This window comes from Adiantum capillus-veneris, chromosome 19, assembly GCF_014529385.1.
Source record: "Adiantum capillus-veneris isolate H3 chromosome 19, ASM1452938v2, whole genome shotgun sequence".
Lineage (NCBI taxonomy): Eukaryota > Viridiplantae > Streptophyta > Polypodiopsida > Polypodiales > Pteridaceae > Adiantum > Adiantum capillus-veneris.
Genome location: NC_140949.1, coordinates 103,481,681 through 103,507,646, shown reverse-complemented (window position 1 = coordinate 103,507,646; position 25,966 = coordinate 103,481,681). Strand labels below are relative to the sequence as shown.

The 25,966-nt window shown below is 43.7% G+C and overlaps 1 protein-coding gene across 2 annotated transcripts in view; it reads left to right on the top strand.

The window, feature by feature from the left end:
* The window catches only part of LOC147434578 (protein MANNAN SYNTHESIS-RELATED 1-like), a 47,288-nt gene extending 24,077 nt beyond the window's left edge, over positions 1–23,211 (top strand). For both annotated transcript variants that reach the window (XM_086491039.1, XM_086491038.1), the window contains exons 4-6: positions 21,632–21,717; positions 21,810–22,392; positions 22,612–23,211. In XM_086491039.1, the coding sequence (XP_086347165.1) occupies positions 21,632–21,717; positions 21,810–22,392; positions 22,612–22,920 (978 nt within the window). In that variant the 3' untranslated portion in view covers positions 22,921–23,211. The remainder of the gene's footprint in view (positions 1–21,631; positions 21,718–21,809; positions 22,393–22,611) is intronic.
* Positions 23,212–25,966: the final 2,755 nt, after the last annotated feature.

Sequence of the window (25,966 nt, the reverse complement as noted above, 5' to 3'; positions counted from 1 at the left end):
CTATCTCTCAGTCTCATGCACTTCCATTCACAATGTCCATTCACTTTGTTTGTGTCCATGGCACTCTCTCACTAAAGGAACGGAAGGCTCTCCCTTCCATAAGTAAAAGGAACCTTGAGCACAGTTCGGAGCACTATCTTGAGCAAAGTTCAACATTCATTCCGTTGCACCTTACATTGGTATCAGAGCTTTAGCAGTGTTCTGTATCACTCAAGGAAAGAACCACATAATTTTTTTTGCTTGTTGAGGTCGCACGAACGCAAGTTCACTTGGGCGTGTCGATTCTTAATCATGTTTTTGAAGAGTGACAAGATCCCAAGAAAGAAGGGCTTGTCCGGCCTCCCCTTGTGCCTCTTTTCACTCATTGAGAGCGGACCGTGCACTTAGCGGCCGGCCAATCGACGTGAGGTGGGAAAAAGAAACCTTGGTGTGAGCGCAAGGCCGCCAAGGGGTGCGCCTGCGGAAAAGGGCAGAACTCGGGGGAAGAGAAGATCCTTCTCTAAGACAGATTGCAAGCGAAAGAAGAACCTCAAGAACCTCAAGACCCGCAAGAACCTCAAGAACTCAAGAACCCCAAGAACCAAGAACCAAGACCCCCAAGAACCCAAGTTCCTCGTGAACTTAAGAACCCAAGACCACAAGAACCCACATGAACCCAAGACTTCAGTGGATGGTCATCAGACGAAGCGGAATAGATACTTCGCTTGGAGGTGATGAGCATGAGAGAGGCGAAGAAGAATTTTCCCCACCAATAGGTTTTTCCGACCCTCCCCCTTTCCCATCTACGCCAAGGATTGCACTAACTCCTATGAACAACAAGTTGTTTATGGACAACAAGTTCGAACGCGAAGCAAGAGAAGCAGAAAGAAAGGCCTACGAAGAAAGTATGGCAGCCATAGATCGTGAATACGACGCAAAAATGGAATCCATAAAGCGTGAGCACGTGCGCGAGAACAAAGAAAGACTAGCAAGATTTGATCGCGAGAACAAAGCAAGAATGCAAGAGATGTTGCGACTCTTTTCTCAAGTTCAGGCACAGATGCAGAGAAAAAGAATTTTGCTTTTGGATTTTGAAGCTTTTTGGGGCTCTGCTTTTGGCATCCCTTGTAAAAACTTTAAGTAAGTGGTCTTGGGTTCACTCTGCAAAGCATCTGGACGCAGAGTCTGAGAGTGAAACCCTAACCGCTCTCTTGTACTTTGACATTGATTAATACATAAAGAAATACCGAAAGGGGCGCCAGTCTTTGGGGCCAATATCTCTAGGCACGGAACTCCACCGGGCCAGCGCAAATCTATTGTGATCTGTGAATTGTTTTGAAGTGGTTATTTGGTGCTGTCGTGATTGATTCTTGACTTGGAGTGTCCAAGTCAGTTACAGACAGATCTTGGCTCTTGAGTCAAGATCCACAGTTTCTCTTCAAGGTGTGTCTTTCGACAACATGAAGAACCAGTCCGCAAATTCCGAGTTTGGTAAGCAATGGTTGAAAGCTCTTGTGTAAGGTCGCAGCGGAATGAATGTTGAACTTTGCTCAAGATGAGTGCTCCGAACTGTGCTCAAGGTTCCTTTTACTTATGGAAGGGAGAGCCTTCCGTTCCTTTAGTGAGAGAGTGCCATGGACACAAACAAAGTGAATGGACATTGTGAATGGAAGTGCATGAGACTGAGAGATAGAGAACAGAATACGACACCAGAGACGTAAAACCCTCCTCCAAGGACCCCACTCTCGATGGCGAGAGTGGTCTACTATTGATTGCACAAATCTCTACAATGCTTGGACTTGCCGACGATGTCGACGATGATGAGGACGACGACGAGACGGGTTGAAATCTAAGAATGATAAGGGCTGAAATCTGCAAATCTTTATCTGCTGAATTCTGACTCTATGTCGGCGACGATGTCCATGGCAACAATGCAACGACGACGCGCTGAAAAACGCAGATGCTGAAATCTGCGTTTTCCGGGCTGAAACTGCAAACTTCGTGGAATCTGATTGTGCGGCGAGGATCTGTTGCGGGAAGTGAGATCTGCGATGTTTGGGACTTCTATTGCGGGATCTGACTGCTGAAAACTGAAAACGTTGATGCTTCTTGGGGTCTTGTCGCGGTGGAACTGCAAAACGCTAGGGTTGTTGTGCTGCTCCAAACGCTAGGGCTGATCTGGGTTCATTCTGCAAAAACGCTAGGAGATATGCTAACTCTGCTATCGCCAAGTTGCTCTGCAAACCAAAACACTAGGTTGATGCTGTGGATGAAAACGCTAGGGGTCTTGTTGCCAAAAACGCTAGGTGTCTTTGAGGTCTTGCTGAGAAGGTGCCTGTTGAACCTTGGTTCCTGTTGCCTCTTCTGCTAGAAAGTGCTAGCGCTAGGTTTGCTTATATACAAACTTAGCAAAATTTCCCTACCTACTTTCCAACACAAGTCACTTATAAATAATAAGTGAAAAATGTGAAAAATAGGGAAAATAGGTTTAATGCACTGGAAAACTCCCCTAATGGATTCTGATGAATTCTGATGGGAATGCTGATGATCCTACTGTGTGCAACCTGAGGATATGCATCTAATCTAAGTGACTGGTCATGCACGGTCTGCGAACAAACTCACAAAAGTGCCAGATCACTTCCTATTCTAGCTTGACTTGACTGAACTGAACCCTTGTCATGTTGTAGCTTGTCCACAGACACATAGGGTTGGATGTGTCACGTGACATCTGCTCCTTTTCAAAAAGAGGTACTTGTACTGAACTGTATGGCGTCGAAGGAGATCGCCAACAGGGTCTGGAATCCTGGAAAGGACTCTTCGCCGGCCCACTCTGATGCGTGGGTCCTGCGATACTTGAACTTCATAAAGGTCTGCAACGCTTGCTTCTTTGGGCTGCGCCGAAAGCGACACAAAGTCTTATGTGGCTCCTTCGATGCTTTAACTTCGTCTAGAGTCGTGCTTCTTCCTTCTTCAAGAATCTCCATGGCTGAAAATTCTTGAAACCACTTCCAACACAAAAACATGAACATACCTATTCCATGTAAAGTGACTGGAAAAAATCTTGTCTTCCGCAAAGACTATGCATGCAATGTAGATGAACAAAGAGACGGAGTGCCATGCCGTTCACCACACACACTCAAACAATGAGATCAAATCTTGTCGTGCTGATCTAAATCAATCAGCTGTGGCAAAACACAATGGAAATGCCCATGCTTGGTGCTCATACTTTCATGTGCTCTTTCTACAATTGTGTCGTGCCAAGGAAGAGACATGGAAGGTGACTTCCTTGAATGCATACTTTTCAGCTTTTCATGAACAATCCGCATACATCCGTGCTCATTTATGAGTGAAACGTGCTCAACGTACAATATGTCATGCCTAGGAAAAGGGATCACATAAAGACGCTGACTAAAATACAGGAAACGATCACGAATGAAACACTCGTACAATGCGTGCCGACTAATCATGCGAACACATAATACTTCTTGTGAGGGTTCTTTGGACCTAGGCTCGAGAGCCAAGATCGGTTCTTCATGTTAGATCGAATCTTCCTGTGGGGGTTTTGTGGACCTCGACTCAAGAGCCAAGATCGGTTCTTCGTGAATGATCGAATCTGCAATGAGGTTAGCTTCACTCTTCAATAGAGAAAGTATCAACTAACACATCATCCTTGTGAACAATCACGTCTTGATCATATAATCATCATGCTTGTGAGAAGTCACATCTTGATCATGCAAATCATCATGCTTGTCATTGTCATGCAATGCTTCATGCTTGTCATTGTCATTCAATTCTTGTGTGTCTTGTTGAGGAGAAGAAGAGACCGAGAGAGTCTCCTTTTCCCGAATCTCTCTCTCGCACAAGAGAGTTTTATTAAAATAAAGCAATTCATCTTCTCTCTCTCTCTTATGTCCAATATGCGTCGCCAAAAGCTGAGATTTCAGCGCCGTAATTTTCGCTTTTTCCGTACGGTGCCACGTCAGCATTCCAACGCATTATCCGGAAATCATCTGCTGCTTTTTAGGGTTAGGGTTAGGGTTAGGGTTTAGGACAGGTTTTAGGGTTAGGGTTAGGGTTTCCGGCAGATTTTAGGGTTTGTAGGTTTTAGGGTTAGGGTTTGCAGAATTAGGGTTTTCAGCAGCAATCAGGGTTAGGGTTTCCCACATGCTCTAGGGCAGACACGTCATCACTTTGTGACATACCCCCCTCTTGAAAGCATTGTAATCGCCCTCGATTACGCTTGCAAAACAGACAGAAGCCATAAACCGTCTTAGCAGACACTGATTGTTAGTACCTACGTACTAGGAACACACATCGAGCACATGTACCAATCGACAATCACATCACAGGACATCACAGGACATCACTTGACATTCAACATTCATTCGGATCTTAGATCATGATTTATCGGCAATGTAGTTAGCAATCGCATCGAGATCCAATCGGGACCTCATCGATGTCCGATTGACTAACCCCTATTGCAACCATGTCTATTCGAGATCAATTAGATCAAAATGCTGCAGTCATTTCGTCTATCAGTTCCTACACTTAAAAAAGTCAAGAACAAATGAGTATCATAATGAGGAATTCCATTTCATAAAGTCATACAACAGAATACTGTCAGCTTTTCAGTATACTTGAAGCTCAAAGAGACATCAGTGACTCTAGTATCTAAATCAAGGCATCTGTTGACAAAGGAGCCGAGTGACTCCTCTCTTGTGCATCCCACTGCGCCAGATCTCCGGTCAAGTTGAATTCTGGGTTCCATTTGGAGTAGACTATGCTAAACCAAAAGCATCGAGGTAAAGTTTCACAATTTGAGGAGTATCTGCTAGGTCCTCCTCCTCCATCCACTTTTATCCAATGCAGGATAGTTCTTGAACTTAACCAAGAACCGCCTTCGGACTTTACCTTTATTCTTTGTATCCTTATGTGCCAAAATCTGTTCAGGAACAAGGATCTCCTCGTTTTCTTCCACTTCGGGTTACTCATCAGGCTCTCCATCATCAGGCACATCACCTTTAAAAGGTTTCAAGAGACTCACATGAAATGCATTGTGAATCCTCCAAGTATTTGGCAGTTTCAATCAGAAGGAGACATCATTTATCTTTTCAGTGATCTGGAAAGGTCCGTAGTATCGCATACTAAGCTTTTGAAAAAGCCTCTCCTTTCCCTTTTTCTTTCTCAGGCGTGCCTTCTCAAAACGTAAGAGCACCCAATCATCCTCCTTCAATTTCAAGTCGCGACGATGGCGATCCGTTGGCTTTTTCTGTTGTTCTTGCTCTGATACTACTGTAACAGACTTGGACACTCCAAGTCAAGAATCAATCACGACAGTACCAAATAACCACTTCAGAACAATTCACAGATCACAATAGATTTGCACTAGCCCGGCGGAGTTCCGTGCCTAGAGATATTGGCCCCAAAGACTGGCACCTCTTTCAGTATTTCTTTATGTATTAATCAATGTCAAAGTACAAGAGAGCGGTTAGGGTTTCACTCTCAGACTCTGGGTCCAGATGCTCTGCAGAGTGAACCCAAAACCACTTAAAGTTTTTACAATGGATGCCAAAAGCAGAGCCCCAAAAGCTTCAGAATCCAAAAGCAGAAATTCTCTCTCTCTCTCTCTCTCTCTCTCTCTCTCTCTCTCTCTCTCTCTCTCTCTCACAAGAGAGTTTTATTAAAATAAAGCAATTCATCTTCTCTCTCTCTCTCTCTCTCTCTCTCTCTCTCTCTCTCTCTCTCTCTCTCTCTCTCTCATGTCCAATATGCGTCGCCAAAAGCTGAGATTTCAGCGTCGTAATTTTCGCTTTTTCTGTATGGTGCCACGTCGGCATTCCAGCGCATTATCCGGAAATCATCTGCTTCTTTTTAGGGTTAGGGTTAGGGTTTAGGACACGTTTTAGGGTTAGGGTTAGGGTTAGGGTTTTGACAGATTTTAGGGTTTGCAAGTTTTAGGGTTAGGGTTTGCAAAATTAGGGTTTTCAGCAGCAATGAGGGTTAGGGTTTCCCGCATGCTCTCGGGCAGATACGTCATCACTTTGTGACACTGTCCTTGCGACTTAACGCATTTGCAACAAGGTTAGCTTTTCCAGGCACATACTCAATCAAACCTCCAAATTGCTAAAAAAATTGTGACCACCATGCTAAGCGATCACTCCAATGTACAGTAGGCATAGACTAGAGCTACTTGAGGGCTTGGTGATCTGTGCGAACTGTGAACTCTCTATTGTTGGGTTAAAGGCCTAAATAACCCCTTTTTGTACATTTTTATACTTTGTCCAGGTTCAATATCAGGTTCATATTGAACCTGGACACATTTTTTAAAGGTCACTTATAATAAAAGTGGGAAAACCCAAAACTCACTTATTGAGTTTTCCCCAAAAACGTGAGCTCTCTCTCTCTTCCTCTTCGTTCTGCTAGCGCTTCCCTTCTGCAGCACAGTGCCTCCGCTTCAAGCCTCAAGGCCTGCACATCTTCGCGTGCTCTATCACTTGCACACACCGCTGTGCTCTCATCAACTGGTATGAGAGCCAGATTAGGGTTTTAGAAGCTTTGCGCAGGTGGCTGGACAGCAGGCAAAAGGCTTCTCTCGCGTCAAATTTTCGCTTTCATCGCGAAGCCCCTTGCTTCCGGTGTCACCTAGGGTGATTAGGGTTCCCAAAACAGCCTAAAACAGACTGAAATCAGGTCAAAACAGGTAAAAACCAGAAAATTACAGGTCAAAACAGCAAAACGCAGGTGTTCTAAATCGATTCCCGTGAATGCCCCTTGCTTTTCCCACTCAAAACAGGTCCATTTGATGCAAATTATGCGCCAAAACAGTAAAAAATTCAGAATTGGACTGTTTTTATGTACACAAATTGAGGTTTATGTACGCCTTTTGTGGGTTTATGCAAGTACGCATTGGGGATACTTGTTAATTGCTGAAATTTTCAGCATATTGTATGCAACGTGCGGTACATTGTGATCACTGGAAATTTTCAGATTTTGTGGACACTTTCTGTTGCATTTTTATCCGTGCAAATGGCCTCTACTTCCTCGTCGTTTGATGCCAAGAGCTTGATGGAAATCAAGCGATTTGACAGTACAGGTTTCGACCTATGGCAGGACAGGATGCAGGGGATTTTGTTTCTCAAGGATTGTGAGGATGCCCTTTTGGCTGTAAAGCTTGAGGATATGCCGGATGAGGATTGGGCCAAGCTCAATAAGAGGGCAAAGGCCTACATCAAAATGGTTGTGATCGATGACATTCTGGTGGACATAAAGGGCTTGGACAGTGCACATGCAATTTGGCATAAGTCGAAGGCCACTTATGAGAATGCCACCCCTGTGAATCAGGTGCATTTGATGCGCAAACTGGTCAACATGATGCTTGACGAAGCCAAGTCGGCTTCTGAGCACTTAAGTGCTTTCACTAGTGTTATGAGTCAGCTACAGGATACTGGGCTTCAACCTTTTGATGACAAGTTGAAAGCCATATTTTTGTTGATGACTTTGCCAGACTCTTGGGAAACGCTTGTGGTTTCTTTGAGTAATAGTCCCAACCTCATATATGATGGAGTGCGAGGCTCCATCTTAAATGAGGAAATTAGACGCAAGTCTAGTGGTGGGGAAGGTGGTAGTTCTGCTTATAATGCGAGAGGCAGAAGTCAAAAGCAAAATACAGGTACCAAGACTCAAAACAGGAGCAAAAGCAAGTCTAGGGATATGGATGGACTTGTTATCAGTGTGGCAGAAAAGGCCATAAGAAGCTAGATTGCAGGTATTTCAAGAAAGAGCAGGAAAGAAAGAAGGAATCACAAGAGAAGAAGAAGACAGAGGATAAGAAAGGGGAAAAATCAGTAGGTACCTCCTCCAAGGATTCGGAGACTGTCAATGTATCCTCTAGTGTGGTTATCACAGAGTTATCCGATAGTGAAGAGATCTTGGTTGCAGCTTCATGCCCCTCAGATTTTGTTGTAGCAAATGCAGAAGACATGCTTATCTCACGTAGAGATGTCATTGATGCATTGCTAAGTGCAAATGATGGCCTTACACAGTCTTGGATAGTAGACTCGGGTGCCTCATTTCATGTGACTCCATCTGTGGAGTGTTTTGCTTCTTATCATGCAGGCAAGTATGGCAAGGTTTACCTTGGGGATAACCATGCTTGTGACATTGAAGGAATGGGCACTGTGCGCTTGGCATTAAACAATGGCCAAGAGTTTATGCTTAAAGATGTCAGGTATGTACCAGGCGTCAAGAAGAGTCTATTGTCTGTTGGCCAGATGGATGCACAGGGTTATACAACCATTTTTGCTGGGGGTTCATGGAAGTTTCTTAAGGGATCAATGCTCATTGTCAAGGGATGCAAGAGTGGTACATTGTACTATTTACATGGCAAAGGTTTGCCTGGCATGTTTCTTGCAGTGGCTGAAGTTGCTTCTCATTTGGAGTTGTGGCACAAAAGACTTGGCCATATGAGCCAGAAGGGACTTGATGTGCTCTCCTCTTTGAAGAGGGTTGATGTAAAGGGCACCAAGTTAGATTTCTGTAATGATTGTTTGTATGGTAAACAAAAGAAGTCTTCTTATTATTCTGGTGTCTTGTGCAAAGCTAATGCTCTTGATTTAATTCACTCCGATGTATGTACAATGCCTGTTAAGTCTTTTGGTGGTGCATTACACTTTGTTACATTCATTGATGATTGCACTAGGAAAGGCTGGGCATATTTGTTAAAGAATAAGAGTGAGACATTTAATGCATTTAAGAGGTTTCATACTTTTGTGACCACGCAAAAGGGTAGTAAGCTTAAATGTCTGAGATCTGACAATGGGGGGGAGTACACGTCTGCTGAATTTCAACGTTATTGCGAAGAATATGGGATTAAAAGGGAGTTGACAGCCCCTTATAATCCATCTTCTAATGGTGTGGCTGAGAGGTATAACCGTACTTTATGTGAGAGTGCGTTGCATGTTGTCCACGGCTAATCTCCCTCCTGGGTTTTGGGGAGAGGCTTTGAAAACTGCAGTTCATGTATGCAATCGCTCTCCTAACAGTACGTTGAAAAATGACATTCCAGAGAAGGTTTGGTCTGGCAAACCTGCCTCTTATGATCATTTGAGAGTGTTTGGCTGCGAGGCTTTTGTCCATGTTCGTAATGACTTGAGGACAAAGCTAGATGCCAAGTCCATCCAAGGACTCTTCCTAGGTTATGGGGAAGAGGGTGAAATGGGCTACAGGATATGGTTGCCTCAGTTTAAGAGGGTAGTAAGGAGTCGAGATATAGTGTTCAATGAGGCTAAATTGTTGAAAAATGCTACATCTTCTGAAATTGACAAGAAATCGGTTAAATTTCAGCCTCTCTTACCTATTGATGTTGAAAAAGAGCCTCAGGATGCATTACCGCAAGCTGAAATTGATAATCAGCCGGTTAATCTTGAGCAAGAAGAGGTAGGACATGATTTACATGCTCCAAATGAGGACGGACAGCCACTTGTCATGGCTGAAAATGATTTTCAGCAGCATGAGCATGCTGAAAATGAGTTGCCTCCTGATGTAGAACCTGTGCCTGAGAATGTAGATCATTGGGTACGCAGGTTACTCGTGTCAAAAGGTTGATACAGCGCTTTGAGCCCTCTTTGCATCATGTTATGTTGACAGATGAGGGAGAGCCTCTTACGTATAAAGAGGCAAAGACATGTGAGTCAAGCAGTAAGTGGGAGCTTGCAATCCAAGAGGAAATGAAATCCTTGTATGCAAATGATACTTGGGATCTTGTGACGTTGCCTAAAGGGAGAAAGGCTCTTCCTAACAAATGGGTATACAAGATTAAGATTGTGGATGAAAAACCCAAGTACAAGGCAAGATTGGTTGCAAAAGGATATGCACAGAAAGAAGGAATTGATTTTCAAGAAATCTTTTCTCCCATTGTAAAGCTTACAACTTTACGTGTCCTTTTTGCTCTCGTTGTTGTGCTTGATTTGGAATTGAATAAAGACAACGTTTTTGCACGGTGACATTGAAGAGGACATATACATGAAACAACCTGAAGGTTTTGTAGTTCCTACACGTGAGGAACTTGTATGCAAACTGAAAAGGGCTCTTAATGGTTTGAGACAATCATCACGGCAATGGTATAAGAAGTTTGACACTTTTATGCTGTCTCAAGGCTTTTAACGCAGCCATGTAGATCATTGTTTGTATACGAAAAGGGATGAAGATGGTAGTCCCATCATACTTGTTCTCTATGTTGATGACATGTTGCTTGCTGGGAAACATAAGACTAGTCTTGATGCTCTGAAACGTAAGCTAAATTCAACATTTGCTATGAAGGATTTGGGTGATGCAGAGCATATTTTGGGCATGCGTATTAAAAGAGAGAGAAAGCTGAAATTGCTGTTTTTATCTCAAGAAAGGTACATTGCAAAAGTACTTGATAGGTTTAATATGGCTGATGCTAAGCCTCTTGGAGTACCTTTATCTCCATACACTAAGCTTAGCAAAGCAGATTGCCCAAAGGATGAGGTAACATTGAAAGCAATGAAGGGAATCCCTTATGCATCAGCTTGTGGTTCTCTTATGTATGCTATGGTTGCCACTCGTCCCGACATTGCTTATGCAGTGGGAGTTATAAGTCGATAATTGTCGAATCCTGGCAAAGCGCATTGGGAAGCTGTCAAATGCATTCTGAGATATTTGGAAGGTACACAATCAAAGTGTTTCTGTTATGGCAAAAGTGACTTAAAGTTGCAGGGATATTATGAAATAGACATGGCAGGTGACATGGATACCAGGAAATCTACCAGTGGATATGTATTTGCCATTGCTGGTGGTGCAGTCTCTTGGTGTTCTAGGTTACTGAATATATTTCAGCCACAGAGGCTTCAAAAGAGGCCATTTGGTTGGGCAGACTTGCAAAAGAACTTGGCATGCCTGCTCATACATCCGTGTTGGGTTGTGATAGCCAGAGTGCTGTCTATTTAGCCAAAAATGCCATGTTTCATGCGCGTACCAAACACATAGATGTGCGGTACCACTTCATACGACAGGTATTGGAGGATGGTCTAGTCAGCTTGACTAAGATCCATACACAGGATAACCCTGCAGATGTTCTCACCAAGAGTCTTGCTAAGGCTCAACATGAGCATTGCATACCACTAGTGGGAGTTGGTTAACTTAAAGGCGCCATTTATGCCTTTTAAGTGGGAGGTTGTTGGGTTAAAGGCCTAAATAACCCCTTTTTGTACATTTTTATACTTTGTCTAGGTTCATATTGAACCTGGACATATTTTTTAAAGGTCACTTATAATAAAAGTGGGAAATCCCAAAACTCACTTATTGAGTTTTCCCCAAAAACGTGAGCTCTCTCTCTCTCTCTCTCTCTCTCTCTCTCTCTCTCCCTCTTCGTTTAGCTAGCGCTTCCCTTCTGCAGCACAGTGCCTCCGCTTCAAGCCTCAAGGCCTGCACATCTTCGCGTGCTCCACTTGCACACACCGCCGCGCGCTCATCATCTACCATACAGAAAATGCTTCCAATGCTTAAGAGAGTGAATGACAGACAACAATTCTTTATCATAAACTGAATAGTTATTTTTTGCACTATTGAGCTTTCGACTAAGGAAAGCAACTGGACGACCATGTTGCTGAAGCATAGCGCCGATGGCGACATTGCTCGCATCTGTCCATACCTCAAAGGGGTCATCCCAAGAGGCAAGAATAAGACACGACGCTTCTGTCACCGCAAGCTTGAGAGCCGCGAAAGCCTCAATGGCTGCTTTGGGTAAATCCACGCGCTGTCGGTGAGTCGTTACCCCTTTCAAAACATCTGTTATGGGTGCGGCAATGCGTGCAAAATTCTCTATGTGCAAATTATATGCTTACATAAACCAAGAAAAGAACGCACATCATATGCAGTTTTGGGCAAATCCCAATTACGTCGTGTTCCACCTTCACGGGGTCTAGTGTCACGTGCATATCCAACCCTATGTGTATGTGGACAAGCTACTTCGTGTTCAGTGTTCAGGTCAGCTTAGGCAGTGTTCTGACACCTTTGTGAGTCTGTTCGCAGGCCGTACATGTCTTGGCACTTAGTTGTCACGTGACACATCCCAACCCTATGTGTCCGTGGACAAGCTACACCATAGCAGGGTTCCCGTCAGTCAAGTCAGTTTAGATTAGCAGTGATGTGGCACTTTTGTGAGTCTATTCGTAGACCGTGCATGCCCAGTCACTTAGCATAGATGCATATCCTCCGGTTGCACACAACATGGTCATCGGAATTCTCATCAGAATCCATTAGCATCAGTTAGGGGAATTTTCCAGTGCATTTAGCCTATTTTCCTATTTATTGGTTATTTTCACTTATTATTTTTAAGTGACTTTCCAACAAAAGTAGGTAGGGCAATTTTGCTAAGTTAATATATAAGCAAACCCAAGTTAGTACTTTTTGGTAGAAGAGGCAGCAAGAGCTTCCCGCTCAACAGGCAACTTCTCAGCAGTACCCCCTCAGTCCCTGGCGTTTTTGCATCTTCACCCATCCTTGGCGTTTTTGCATCTACACCCCAGCCTGGCGTTTTCTTCCACAACAGGACATCGCCATCGACCTTCAGCACCCTAGCGTTAGCAGATGGTTGCCATCGCCAGGAATTCACCAGCTTTCCTAGCGTTTTCCTAAAACAGCCCAATCAGCGTTTTTGGATTTACAGAGTCAGATCAGCCCAGCGTTTTTGGCTAGCAGCAGGAACCATCAGCGTTTTTGTTTTCAGCCTTAACCCGTAGTAGATACACGCAGATTTCAGCCTTGAAGAAACGCAGGTTTTCAGCATACGAATCGCAGCAAAACAGCCCCAAGTTGGTTGCAGATGTTCCCCCATCTTGAAAACGCAGCCAAAACAGTCATTTTCAGCCACCGAAACAGTCCCGAATTCAGCGATTAAAAGATCACAGATTTCAGCCATCAAGTCGTCGTCGTCATTACCGTCGTCGTCATCGGCATAGTCCAAATTGCATCAGTCCATTGCATACGCATTGTACACCTTTGTGCAATCAAAGTAGACCACTCTCGCCGACGAGAGTGGGGCCTTCGGAGGAGGGTTTTACAAGCTCTCGGGTGTCGTATCTCTTCTCTCTCCTTCTCTCAGTCTCATTCACTTGCACTCACAATCCACTCACTTTGTTCGTGATCATAGCACTCTCCATAAGACGGAAGGCTCTCTCCTTCCCTAAGAACTAAAAGGAACCTTGAGCAATAAGGATCACTAATCTTGAGAAAATACAACATTCATTCCGCTGCACCTTACACTTAGAGTAGTTGCATTTCCTCTGGTTGCACACAGCAGGATCATCAATATTTCAGTCAGTAGCCATCATGAACATTTTACAGTGCACATGACCCATTTTCACTATTTTAGCCATTTTTCACTTATTATTAATAAGTGACTTTGTTGGGAAACTGGGTAGGGCAAATTTGCTAAGTTAATATAAAAGAAATTTGGCAGTCACTCAATAGAGCAGAAGAAACCAAGAGAGCACATACAAAACCTGCAGGCTCTCTAGTGTTCCTCCTCAGCAAGAACTCATCAAGACCAATGTTTTTTGCAAGTTTCCTCAGCCTAGCGCCAGAGACTTCTGCAGCTGTGTTAGTAGATCAACAAGCTTGGCGTTTGCACATCAACAACATTAGCGTTTTACATCAGAAACCATAGCGTTTTTCAGCCTACTGAACCAGCGATTTCAGCCTAATTACCAGCGTTTTTCAGCCTGTCAAAGCAGCGTTTTTCAGCATGTCAAACCAACGTTTTTCAGCATGTCAAATCAGCGTTTACAGCAGCAGATAAAGCAGCATTTGCAGCCATCAAATCAGCGTTTCTAGCCAGCAATCATTAGAGTCATCGTCGCCCTTGTCGCCGCCGTCGTCTCCGAGTTAGATCCTCATTGCATCATAGCATCAAGAACTTGCATCAGCACCATTGTACCAGATTTGTGCAATTAATAGCATAGACCTCTCTCGCCATAGAGAGTGGGGCCCTTGGAGGGGGGTTTGACAACATTCTGGTGTTGTATTCTTCTCTCTCTATCTCTCAGTCTCAACACCTTCATGCACTGTGTTTACCCACTTCGTTTGTAATCATTTGCACTCTCTCACTAAGGACACAGAAGGCTCTCCCTTCCATAAGTAAAAGGAATCCTTGAGCACAGTTCGGAGCACTCATCTTGAGCAAAGTTCAACATTCACTTCCGCTGCACCTCACATTGGTATCAGAGCTTTGATAGTGTTTGCATCACTCAAGGAAAGAACCACATAATTTTTTTTTTTTGCTTGTTGCGGTCGCACGTAACCCAAGTCGACTTCGGCGTGTCGATTCCTAATCGTGTTGTTGAAGAGTGACAGGTAACCCAAGAAAGAAGGGCTTGTCCGGCCTCCCCTTGTTCCTCTTTTCACTCATTGAGAGCGGACCGTGCACTTAGCGGCCTGCCAATCGACGTGAGGTGGGAAAAAGCAACCTTGGTGTGAGCGCAAGGTTGCCAAGGGGTGCGTCCGCAGGGAAGAGTAGAGCTCGGGTAAGAGAAGAGCCTTCTCTAACACAGATTGCAAGCTAAAGAAGCACCTCAAGAACCTCAAGAACTCAAGGACTCAAGAACCATCAGAACCCAAGTTCCTCGTGAACTTAAGAACCCAAGATCTCAGTGTATGGTCATCACCCGAAGCAGAATGGATAGTTCGCATGGAGGTGATGAGCGTGGAAGTGGCGAAGAAGAATTTTCCCCATTAGGAGGTTTTTCCGACCCTCCCCCTTTTGCCATCTATGCCAAGGATTACACCAAATCCTGTGGAGGCTTTGGTCAAGACGATGATGGACATGATGTTACAACAAGAAGCACAACACGCCACCTTGGAGCGCGAGCGCGAAGAAAGAAAGGCATAATTGGATCGCGAGCGCAAAGAAAGAAAGGCAGAATTGGAACGCGAGCGCGAAGAAAGACGGTTAGCCTTGGAGCGTGTGCGTGAGCAAGCGTGCTTGGCGGCCTTGGAGCGTGAGCGTAAGCAAGCGCGCTTGGTGGTCGAAGATAGACGAGCGGCCTTGGAGTTAGAGCGTGAGGTGCAGAGAGACCAACGCATGCAAGAGTTGGTCCTACAGGTACTCACCTTGAAACCCGAGCCGGTCAAAGATGTTAGTGGTTCTTCCAGTGGCTCAAGTCGAGATTCGGGCGGACTCCAACAACCCCGTCACTTAGAAGTTTGACATTTAGTAAGTATGACGGTAAGATGGATGCTAATGCTATTCATTCTTGGTTGCATCAATTCAATGCTTATTTTGCGACAACTAAGAAGCTAGGGAATAACAAAGTTTTGACGGCAGCCATGTATCTTGCCGGTGATGCCATTAATTGGTATCAAGCATAGCAAGAGGAGCAATTGGCCGCGCACCTAGAGGAAGCCGAGTAGGGCGTGCCCCTTTCTTTAAGTTGGGCCGACTTCCAAGACAAGCTCAAGGCGCGGTTCTTGCCACCTCAGTACCTAGCGCGATTATAAGAAGATTGGCGCAATCTTAAGGAAAATGGTACTCTAGCATGTCTTTTTCTAACCGTGTTTTGTAGCTTGGCACCCAATTACGTAAATCGGATGCGAAGCGCAAAGAGGCTTTTATGTTCGGGTTGGACGACTATATCAGGTTTGATGTCGAAGTCCTCAACCCCGTAGATCTCAACAAGGCGGTAGCGATTGCTCTCACACAGGAGATAAAGCACAATAAGGGAAAGCCTAAGGAGAACAAGACTTCTTAAAGTACCTCATAGAATCCTTAGAACCCTTAGAACGGTAAGAATGGTAAGAACGGTAACTCTTCTAGCCAATCTTCCTCTAATCCTTCGGAAAATAACTCACAAAATGAATCTAAGGGTAGAGCTAAAACACCTGCTAAACCTAAGCTAACCCCATATGAAAAAGTCGCAAAAGGGATACATAACGGCAAAAGAACAAGTAATTTATATTAAGGAAGGTGTTGTTATCAATGTCACGTCCAGGGTCACATTAAAGCGGCTTGTCCTAAGACAGCCCCACCTAAAGAACCTAAGGCACCCGTAGCTACCACAAGCACTTTAATGAACCAGTATGAGATCTTCATATATTTCTGACACACACATTGATGAGTCTCTCATGAAGTGTTATGGTCATGTGAAGGATCATCGTTTTGTCATATTGTTTGATCCAGACAGTATGCATGATGTGATAAGTGCCTCTCTTGTAGAGAGAGCCCGCCTAGAGGTCAGTCAGACATCTCCTCTCGAGGTGTCTGGCTTCGCTCCCGGTATGGACTCTCTCATCACGCAAGAGTGCCTTGATGTATTGTTTACAGTTCAACAAGCTGTCTTCCATAGGAAATTTCTCGTGTCTCCTCTTTCAGGATGTGACATGCTTTTGGGCATTAGATGGTTTCGTGAGCATAACCCTCTCATTGATTGGCGGACAATACTCTCATATTAAATGGCAAAAGTGACTCTCCCATGATCATTCGTGGTGAGGAGGGTCTGCGTTCTTTGCCTCTCATTTCTCATGTGCAGGCAAAGCGTGAATTACAATGAGGAGCACAAGTGGCATTCATCTATGCCTCTCCAGTTACCCAGAGCATTCAAACTCCAGATAGGTATTCAACTTTGTTTACCAAGTTTAAGCATCTCTTCTTGCAGGACGATCTTCCACCCCGTCTCCCACCCGAGCGGCCGGAGGACCATCGTATCGAGCTTACGGAGGGGGCACAGCCTGTCAGTAAGGCTCCCTACCGTTAAAACAAGACACAGGAAGAAGAGTTAGAGCGGGAACTCATGGAGCTGGTGGCCAGAGGATTCATACGTCCTAGTTTAAGTCCTTTTGCTGCTACTATTTTGTTTGTCTGCAAGAAAGATGGTTCGTCTCGTTTGTGTGTTGATTATAGGGCATTGAACAAGACCCTTGCATTGAGTATATCCTTGATAGGCTCAATGGGGCAAAGATCTTCAGTAAGGTCGATCTCAAAAGTGGATACCATCACGTAAGGGTATTCAAAGGAGACATTCGCACAGAGCGAGGGCAATGGGAGTATGCAGTCATGCCTTTTGGATTGACAGTGGGTACATTTAACCGTCCCATGGTAGGCCGTTTTGGCGATATGGTTGGTGTATGTGTTCATCTTTCTTGATGATATTTCTCATTTTTTTGCATCGTGTGAACAACATGAAAAGGATAGAAAGGGTACTAACCGGTTTGGATGAGTGTCAGTTGTACATTGCAGCTAAGAAATCTGAGTCTTTTCTTGCTGAAGTTACTTATCTGGGTTATATCATTTCTGCAAAAGGCGTCAAGCTAGACCCCGCGAAGGTGGAACAGGTCCGTTATTGGGATTTGCCCAAAACTGCATATGAATTGCGTTCTTTTCTTGGTTTATGTCAAGCATATAGTTCGCACATAGAGAACTTTGCACGCATTGCCGCACCCATGACAGATGTTTTGAAAGGGGTAAAGACTCGCCGACAGCGCGTGGATTTCCCCGAAGCAGCCATTGAGGCTTTCGCGGAAGTGAACGTTGAACTTTGCGGAAGTGAATCTTGAACTTTGCTCAAGATGAGTGCTCCAAACTGTGCTCAAGGGTTCCTTTTACCTATGGAAGGGAGAGCCTTCTGTGTCCTTAGTGAGAGAGTGCAAATGATCACAAACAAAGTGGGTAGACACAGTGCATGAAGGTGTTGAGATTGAGAGATAGAGAGAGAAGAATACAACACCAGAATGTTGTCAAACCCTCCTCCAAGGGCTCCCCTCTCTATGGCGAGAGGTGTCTATGCTATTGATTGCACAAATTTGGTACAATGGTGCTGTTGCAAGTTCTTGATGCTATGATGCAATGAGGATCTAAGTCAGAGACGACGGCGGCGGCGACAAGGGCGATGACGACGCTAATGATTGTTGGCTGGAAGCGCTGATTTGATGGCTCCAAACGCTGCTGTATCTGCTGCTGTAAACACTGATTTGACATGCTGAAAAATGTTGGTTTGACATGCTGAAGAACGTTGGTTTGACAGGCTGAAAAATGCTGGTACAGTAGGCTGAAATCGCTGGTTCACTAGGCTGAAAAATGCTATGGTTGCTGATGTAAAACACTGATGTTGCTGATGTGCAAACTCTAGGCTTGTTGATCTGCTAACGCTGGCTGTAGGAGTCTCTGGTGGTAGGCTAAGGAAACTTGTAGAAAACGTTGGTCTTGATGAGTTCTTGCTGAGGAGGAACACTAGAGGGCCTGCTGTAGGTTCTGTCCGTGCTCTCTTGGTTTCTTCTGCTCTATTGAGTGACTGCCAGGTTTCTTTTATATTAACTTAGCAAATTTGCCCTACCCAGTTTCCCAACAAAGTGACTTATTAATAATAAGTGAAAAATGGCTAAAATAGGGAAAATGGGTCCTGTGCACTGTAAAATGCTCATGATGGCTACTGATTGAAATATTGATGATCATGCTGTGTGCAACCAGAGGAAATGTAACTATTCTAAGTCCCTGGACATGCACGGCCTGTGAACAGACTCACAAAGGTGCCAGAACATTGCCTAAGCTGTGACCTAAACCTTGAACATGAAGTAGCTTGTCTACATGTACATAGGGTTGGATGTGCACGTGACATCCCCTCCTTTTTAATGTGAGGTACTGGTACCGATCTGCATGGCGTCCTTGTAGGCTCCCAACAATTTGGGATAATCTTTGAAAAACTCTTCATCGACCCACACTGCCTCGTGGGTTCCTCGATCCTTGAACTTCAAAAGTACTGTTTTACTTGCTTCTTTGAACCATGGCGAAACCAATGCAACAACACTTGCTCCGGCTCCATGACTTCAACTTCATCGATGATCTCCGGTCCTCCTCCTTCGGAAATGTTCTTCAGAGGTGTTCCCTAAAACACTTTCAACCAAGAAACATGGAAAACGTTGTGCATTGACCATGAGTTAGACAATTGCAATCTCATTAAAACCTCATTTATCTTTTTAATGACAGAAAATGGACCATACATTCTGAAAGACAACTTTGGACACTTCTTTCCAACTTGCTTAAGAGGTTGCTTCATGATTCTTAAATAAATCCAATCCCCTTCCTTGATCGAAACATCATGACGATGCTTGTTGGCATGTCGTGAGTAAGACTCATCAGCCTTGCTTAGCCGAAGCTTCACACTCTGAGAAATCTCATCCAACGACTGACTTTCAGCATTGGCATCAGACTTTTGATTGACCAAGCGAGTCAAGGGTGACTGGAACGGATGACCAAAAGCTGCCTCATACGGAGTTCGACCAATGGCAGAGGAAAAAGAGTCATTCAAAATAGCCTGAACCAATGGGAAATAGAGCTCCCAATGAGTCTGTTGATCATGCACATATGACTTTAAAACATCAAAAGCCAACTGATTGTAAATCTCTGTCTGACCATCTGACTGTGGGTGAAAAGCCAATGAAAAATTCAACTTTGTGCCAAAATTTTCAAAGAGTGCGCGCCAAATATTGGACGTGAACTTAACATCCCTATCTGAAACAATGGATTTTGGCAAACCATAGAGGGGATACCAATGCTTTATGAACAACCGTGCTACATCTTGTGCGGTGACTGTGGCCTTACAAGGAATCAACATGCAAAACTTGCTGAAACGATCAATAATTGTCAAACATTGAGTGTTCCTTGAATGCAAACTAGATGTGATGCCTAGGTGAATGTGAACTGAATGAGATTCTAGTGCACCAAGATGTCTATATGGATAAGATGACTAGATACTATTGTGAGTGCATCAAGAGTTTCGGGAGGATGAGGTGGTTGCACAGTGATCTAGGTGCATCAAGAGTTCTAGACAGAATGAGATGGCTAGATTGAATGATTCAAACATTGTGTTCAGTGTGAACTAAGTGTCTGATTTTGTGGACTGCATGCTATGTGGATGTACTGTCTTGTGGGGATGGTGATGGGCATGGTTTGCTTGATTGAAATGTGAAATGAAAGATATGAATTTGATAGTAACTAGATCAAGACATCCGTTAAAAGATCAACGTGGTATGGATATGATTGCTAAATGGTTACAATGATCAGGATTTGTATTTGAGATCCTCGACAGAAATGTGATTGATCAGTGACCGATGTCTTTGTAGAAGTGCTTGATTGGTGGAATGTGGTGCATGAGTACATAGAATGAGTGTCTAGTGAAGAAATTTTCTGTCCTTTGACTGTTTTTGCAGGGGCAATCGAGAACGATTACAATTCTTTCAAGAGGGGGAATGTCACAAAGTGATGATGTGGCATGACCAACTGGAAGAGAAATGGCCAAGTGGACAAGAGAAATTGAACCGACCGCCTTGAAGAACTTACAAGCACTGGCCGTGGGGCCCAAAACCCCTAAAAGACAAAAGCTTGGACTTTGCGAGAGATTTTCGTAAATCGCGCTGACACATTGACGTGGCAGGCCGTACGATGTTTCGCATTTTGCGTTGCTGGTGCCACGTGGCAAGCTGTACGGATTTCTGTCACTTGGGCACCCCAAGTCGGGAATCTGGCATGACACAAGAGAGAGCCACTTAAAATACTTCACAACTTTAAAATTTGAGTCGACACAACCCGACGTAGTTCCGTGCTCAGAAGTATTGGCCCCAAAATTTGGTGCCCCTTTCGGTATTTATTTTTATATTAAGGCTTGAGCAAAGTACAACTCTCGAGGGAACCTCTGCTCTCAGACTCTGTGTCCAGATGCTCTGTAGAGTGAGGCCCCGGGGTAGTTGGGAAGCCCAACTTGTGACCTATAAGAGGTGCCTTACAAGTTACTATACGGCTTGCATAAACCGTCCAGACAGGAGGTCCTTAGCACCTAAAGATTTTGGGGTCTACATGGCTAGAACAGTTTGTGAAAATCTTGCAGTTGAGGGCACATGTGGTAGAGCAGTTTGGGATGGTTAACCTCCTGGGAAGTTGTGCCCTCTCGGTTAGGTATGGAATGGATGCAGCTCGTATTCTCCACTTCTCTTAGTCCTAACGCACCTCATATAACATCCAAACTGCTTCTTGGCCATAGCTTTAATGTTAGGTATTGTTTTGTGTGATATTTCCTCCAAGTCGCAAAGTCTACGACAATGTCTTCTCTTTGCTTATTCAATGCTATACTCAGCATTAAAGTTCTCTTGGCTTATTTGCATTCAAAGCAGCTCTGACAAGCGCATCACAATGTCCTCTCTTGGCTCAGTCACTACTTTTTGCATATCTGTTGATTGTAGCAGTCTGACTGAATGTTACAATACTAGCAACAACAGTTGATTTCTTCCTGGATCTTCAATCTGTTACAGGTAGCATGCTCCTTTCTGTACGGTTTTGCCTCTCAGCTTATATGCTTATTCAAGAACGTTCACTTGATTATATCTGATTCATCTGGATAATGATTAAGTATTCTGGTTTTGTTCATGGGGGATTTGACTCCCGAACAGTGTTTACTGTTAAAGTTTAAGTTGATCCGTCACTTTTGCATATCAATTCAGCGTATGTGTGATAGTAAACATAATGGGCTGTGATTTGTTCCTCTTAATTGTCCATTAATTGCTTGCCATTATCTTTTAACAAATTTCCACAGCTTTCCTTACTTTGGTCATTTGAAGGCTGCAAGGACTGATATTGGCCCTTACTTCTCAGGTTGCAGATGCGGTGATTGTAGCTCGAAACCTTGGAGCAACTTTGTTGCTCCCAATGATAAAAGAAGCCCCTAAGGAACCTAACAGGTATGCTTTCTATGCCAGACTCCAGTAGCGATAATTGCCTTTTGTCATCCTGTAAAATTTTTTTGTAAATTGTCCTGTGATATGCCCTGCAGTGAATTCGACAAGATTTATGATGTGAATAATTTCATATCGAGCCTCAAAGATGTTGTGCGAGTGGTGGGGCGATTGCCAGAAGATGTTCGTGGCATTGAACCTACAATTGTGAAGGTTCCTTATAAAGTAACCTCAGAGTATATTGAAGAGAATGTGCAACCTGTATTCAAGCAAAATGTAATTATTCAGTTAATTACAGTATTCTCAGCAGCAAGTCTAAGGGCCAAGGACACATCTGATGAAGAAGTACAAGCAATTCGCTGCCTAGTGACCTATGGTGCACTGCGGTTTCATTCACAAGTACAGAAGCTGGGAGAACGGGTAATTAGCAGGGTAAGAGAAGGCGGTGAGGCATCTGGTGGCCGGTTTATTGCAGTTGATTTGCGAGTGGATGTGTTGAAACAGAAGGGTTGTGTTCAATCAGGAAACGGGAAGAGCAAGAAATGCTTCAATGGTCAGGAAGTGGCTAGCTTTTTGAAAAGACTAGGGTTTTCTTCTGAAACAGCAATTTATCTCACTCAATCAAGATGGGATCCAAGCCTTGATGCACTGAAGGAGGTCTTCCCAAATGTCTACACTAAGGTAGTTTCTTGCCCCCGTTTTAATGTTTTAATATATCTATCTTGTTAGCCTTAGAATGATGCAACTCTCAAAGGAACTGGTTTCATACATGTGATGTATGCAATCTGGTGAGCATAAATTGTGTTTAGGGTTTAGGGTTTCTCTTAGCTGTCGGTTGTGCTGGTGCAAGAATGTCTACATGCCTTGACAATGTTTTTTTTTGCTTTTGATTTTCTCTAGGAGTACAGCATGCCCTTCAACGAGGAAAAGCAGATCTTGTATTCCGGTACCACGCAGTTCGAGAAGGCCATAGATTTTTATGTATGTACACATAGCGATGTGTTTGTACCAGCTATTTCAGGACTTTCTTATGTGAGCATTGCGGGAGGACGAATTGCCCTTGGTAAAACACAGATGTTTGTGCCTACTCTATCAGAAGATGCTTCAAAAATCAAGGTCTCTGCAGCTCTTTCAAAATTTGTGACCAAAAAAGATCACCCGGCCTATTCCTGTTTTTGCAAGTCTTCATCAGCTGCAAACAAGGAATAAAGAAGGGCACTGTAGATTCTTGAGTGTTGCAATTCTTCAACAAAAAGGATGCAGAGACAATTCCATTCTGACAAGACATGTGGGCCTTTCCCTACTACAACTTGAAAGATCTTCCATTAAAGTCAGTATTCTTTCGAGTTCAGATGCCACAGCTCACTTTCAAATTGGAATATGTGGAATTAGATGAGAAACATGAAATGGTTTGATCCATGATGTACGACACAACGTGCAATGCACCATAACGTAAGGCAGGGTTCTAATGAATGAAATTGCTTCGTCTTTTGAGGTGCAGACATGCCGCAACCTTCGTTCGCTCTATCGGGTTATATTGTGTCATTCAATGAACTCATGGTGTGGTTATATTGCGAGTGTTTACTTAATTATCTTAACAATTTGTGTATAATCATTGCTTGCATAAGGCTGCATTCTCTTAATATGATTTCCTTTGTCTGTGTGAGCCTCATGATGATCAATACAATCCGCTTCTTACTCCTACTGCGTGATTACCTAATAGGGACAACCTTCCACTTTATCCAGAGTTTGTCCTTGTACTCCGGCGTCCGGTTAAGGACAAGCTTCAAGAACCACCTGGTTAAGGACAAGCTTTAAGAACCCATGATCATTAACAATTTCAATGGGTAGATTGAAGCGCACCAAGAGTTTTGTTACAAAAGTTTAGCGATGAGAGGTGACAACCATACGAGGCAGGCAGATGAGACTTCCGGCAGGCAGTAGGTGGGAGATCCAAGATGCTGGAGGCGGGTGGAAGCAAGGGAAAACACAGGCAGGTAGCCGTAGTGCATCCAAGATAGCAAATTTTTTAATGATTATAGGTTGAGTTGTGCTTCTGACACACTTGTGCTTGCCCTAGCAGTTTATGGTAATTGATAACATATGATCTCATGCTCTCTACATTGGTTGGGCTCAAATCACACCCACCTCCCTTCTGTGGTGTTGTTGAGTTCTGTGTTGCATAAGGATAACCTTGGGAATGAAGGTAAGGTAGAGGGATCTCTTGGAGATTCCTTGTGAATATAATAAAGAAGCAGAATATGACTAGTTTTAACACTTGTTGAAAAGGTGGAGAATATGACTAGTTTAATACTTATAGAAAAGGTGGAGACTTCGGAGGTTAAATTAGGAAGGCATGGAGTTTCAAATTTTGAAGAGGCACCTTCTTTAAGGCTTTTAAGGAAAAGCCTGGCATGGTGGGGCCTTTGTACATGGCTTGGATTTTGGTAGCAGTCGAGCAACTCGTACCATGCCCAATTAGGCCTCAATGACATGGTGGAGATTGTTGGTATGCCGCGTATGCCTCACGTGCAATTGATGCCTCAATAGGGATGCTCCTGAGCTAATGACATGGCGGCCACCTATTTGATGGGCCACTTTTTGCTTGTAGTCTTAGTATGCATGGCCAAAGGTGGTTCATTGCTTTGCTAGCTACTATCGAGATCTATAGTCATAGTACTCGTGGGTCCTCAATTGCTAACACTCCCATCTCATGCTCACAATTCACATAGGATAGGACACAGTGCCTTAGAGCATACTAGTGTCCATTTTTTCAAAGGCTTATATATAAACTACAAAGCCTTTTACAAAATGGTTTTGTACAACACGATGGCACAAGTTTTCTTCCATTTCCAACTCCACCAAATCTTCAAAAAAAGACACCCTTTTGATAGGGACTACATCATAATCATCCTTATTGCAGAACTTTGTTTGTGGATCTAGGGCATCAATATCCATAGTGGCTAAAATGTGCATCCACAGAGAAATCTTGATACACATAGTCATCGTCCGTGGAAATCATAACATCAAATTTTGCCACTTGGATGGCTAGAAGGTCACTGACCTCCTCTTGGATGCATAATAAATTTTCCTCTCCTTACTTTTGGCCAATGTAGTACCCAACTCAAAGTCCATCACTGGTATGCACGGAATGTCCTATAATCATGGGTGGCGAGGTTTACCTCGGTTGTAACTCCCTCATGTTTCATGTGAATGTAATCGAGCCCCACTCCTATATCACCATGAGCTGTCTCATGAAAGGATGCCATAATATCAAAAGGTAATTGGGTCTCTCCCAAATCCCTCTATTACAAAGGTATGCATATACTCCACCCTGCAAGTGGTGACTGTAGTAGGTGTCTCAAGTCTTTCATCTGCTAGTTGGAGGACCATTCGAGCTTTTTTGAGAACCACTCTTCCCCATCTTTCCCATTTTGTTTTTGGTGATATGCTCACTCCTGCTCTCGTATTCGAGATAGCCACATAAATTTGTGGTTTCTGTACTCAATAAGCAAGGTGGCATTACCCTTTGTGTCATCATCGTCTTGATGGGAAATCTTGTGGACCGGCATGCGTTTTTATTTTCTCCTAAGTGTGTGCTTAAGGAAATCTTGATTCAATCCATGCTTCATGCAAGTCCTTCATTGGACTTGCTTTCGTTATCTCCTACCACAAGGCTGGTTGGATTTTAAGCAAATCTTTCAAGGGAAGAACACATGTGATGAGCTTCCAATATAGCTTGGGAGTTATGAGGTCCCTTTTCTATGGTTGTAGGGGATTGAGGAGGTTGGGCCAAAGTTGGGATATGCATACATTTATATTTTGGTCTCAAACTCTCAAGTGTAGCTTGGCAAGGTTTGCAACACTATTTGGCTATTTGTCTTGCTACTACCTTTTCCCCAAACACTCGTAGATGCCCTAATTTTAGATTCATCATCCCATTCTGGAGGAGGTGCTATGGTTGAAAGAGGAGGAGGATTTACCTTTTTCTCTCCATGAAACTAACTGTGGACCTCTTCCTAGAGTTGAGATATCATCTATTTGTTGGGTGCCTTAGGTTCAAAAACTATAAAAAAGGGTGCCTTTTCATAGCAAAGTTCCTTCTCAGAGTTGAACCACTAGATCATTCAAGGTTTGCAGTTTTCTCCATTGCCAAATGGTCTCAAGAGTTTTGGCATGTGGTAGTGGCTTGCAATATGGTGGCAAAAACGGCTCTAGAATAGCATAAGTTAATTTAATGAGTTTTTAATTGAAT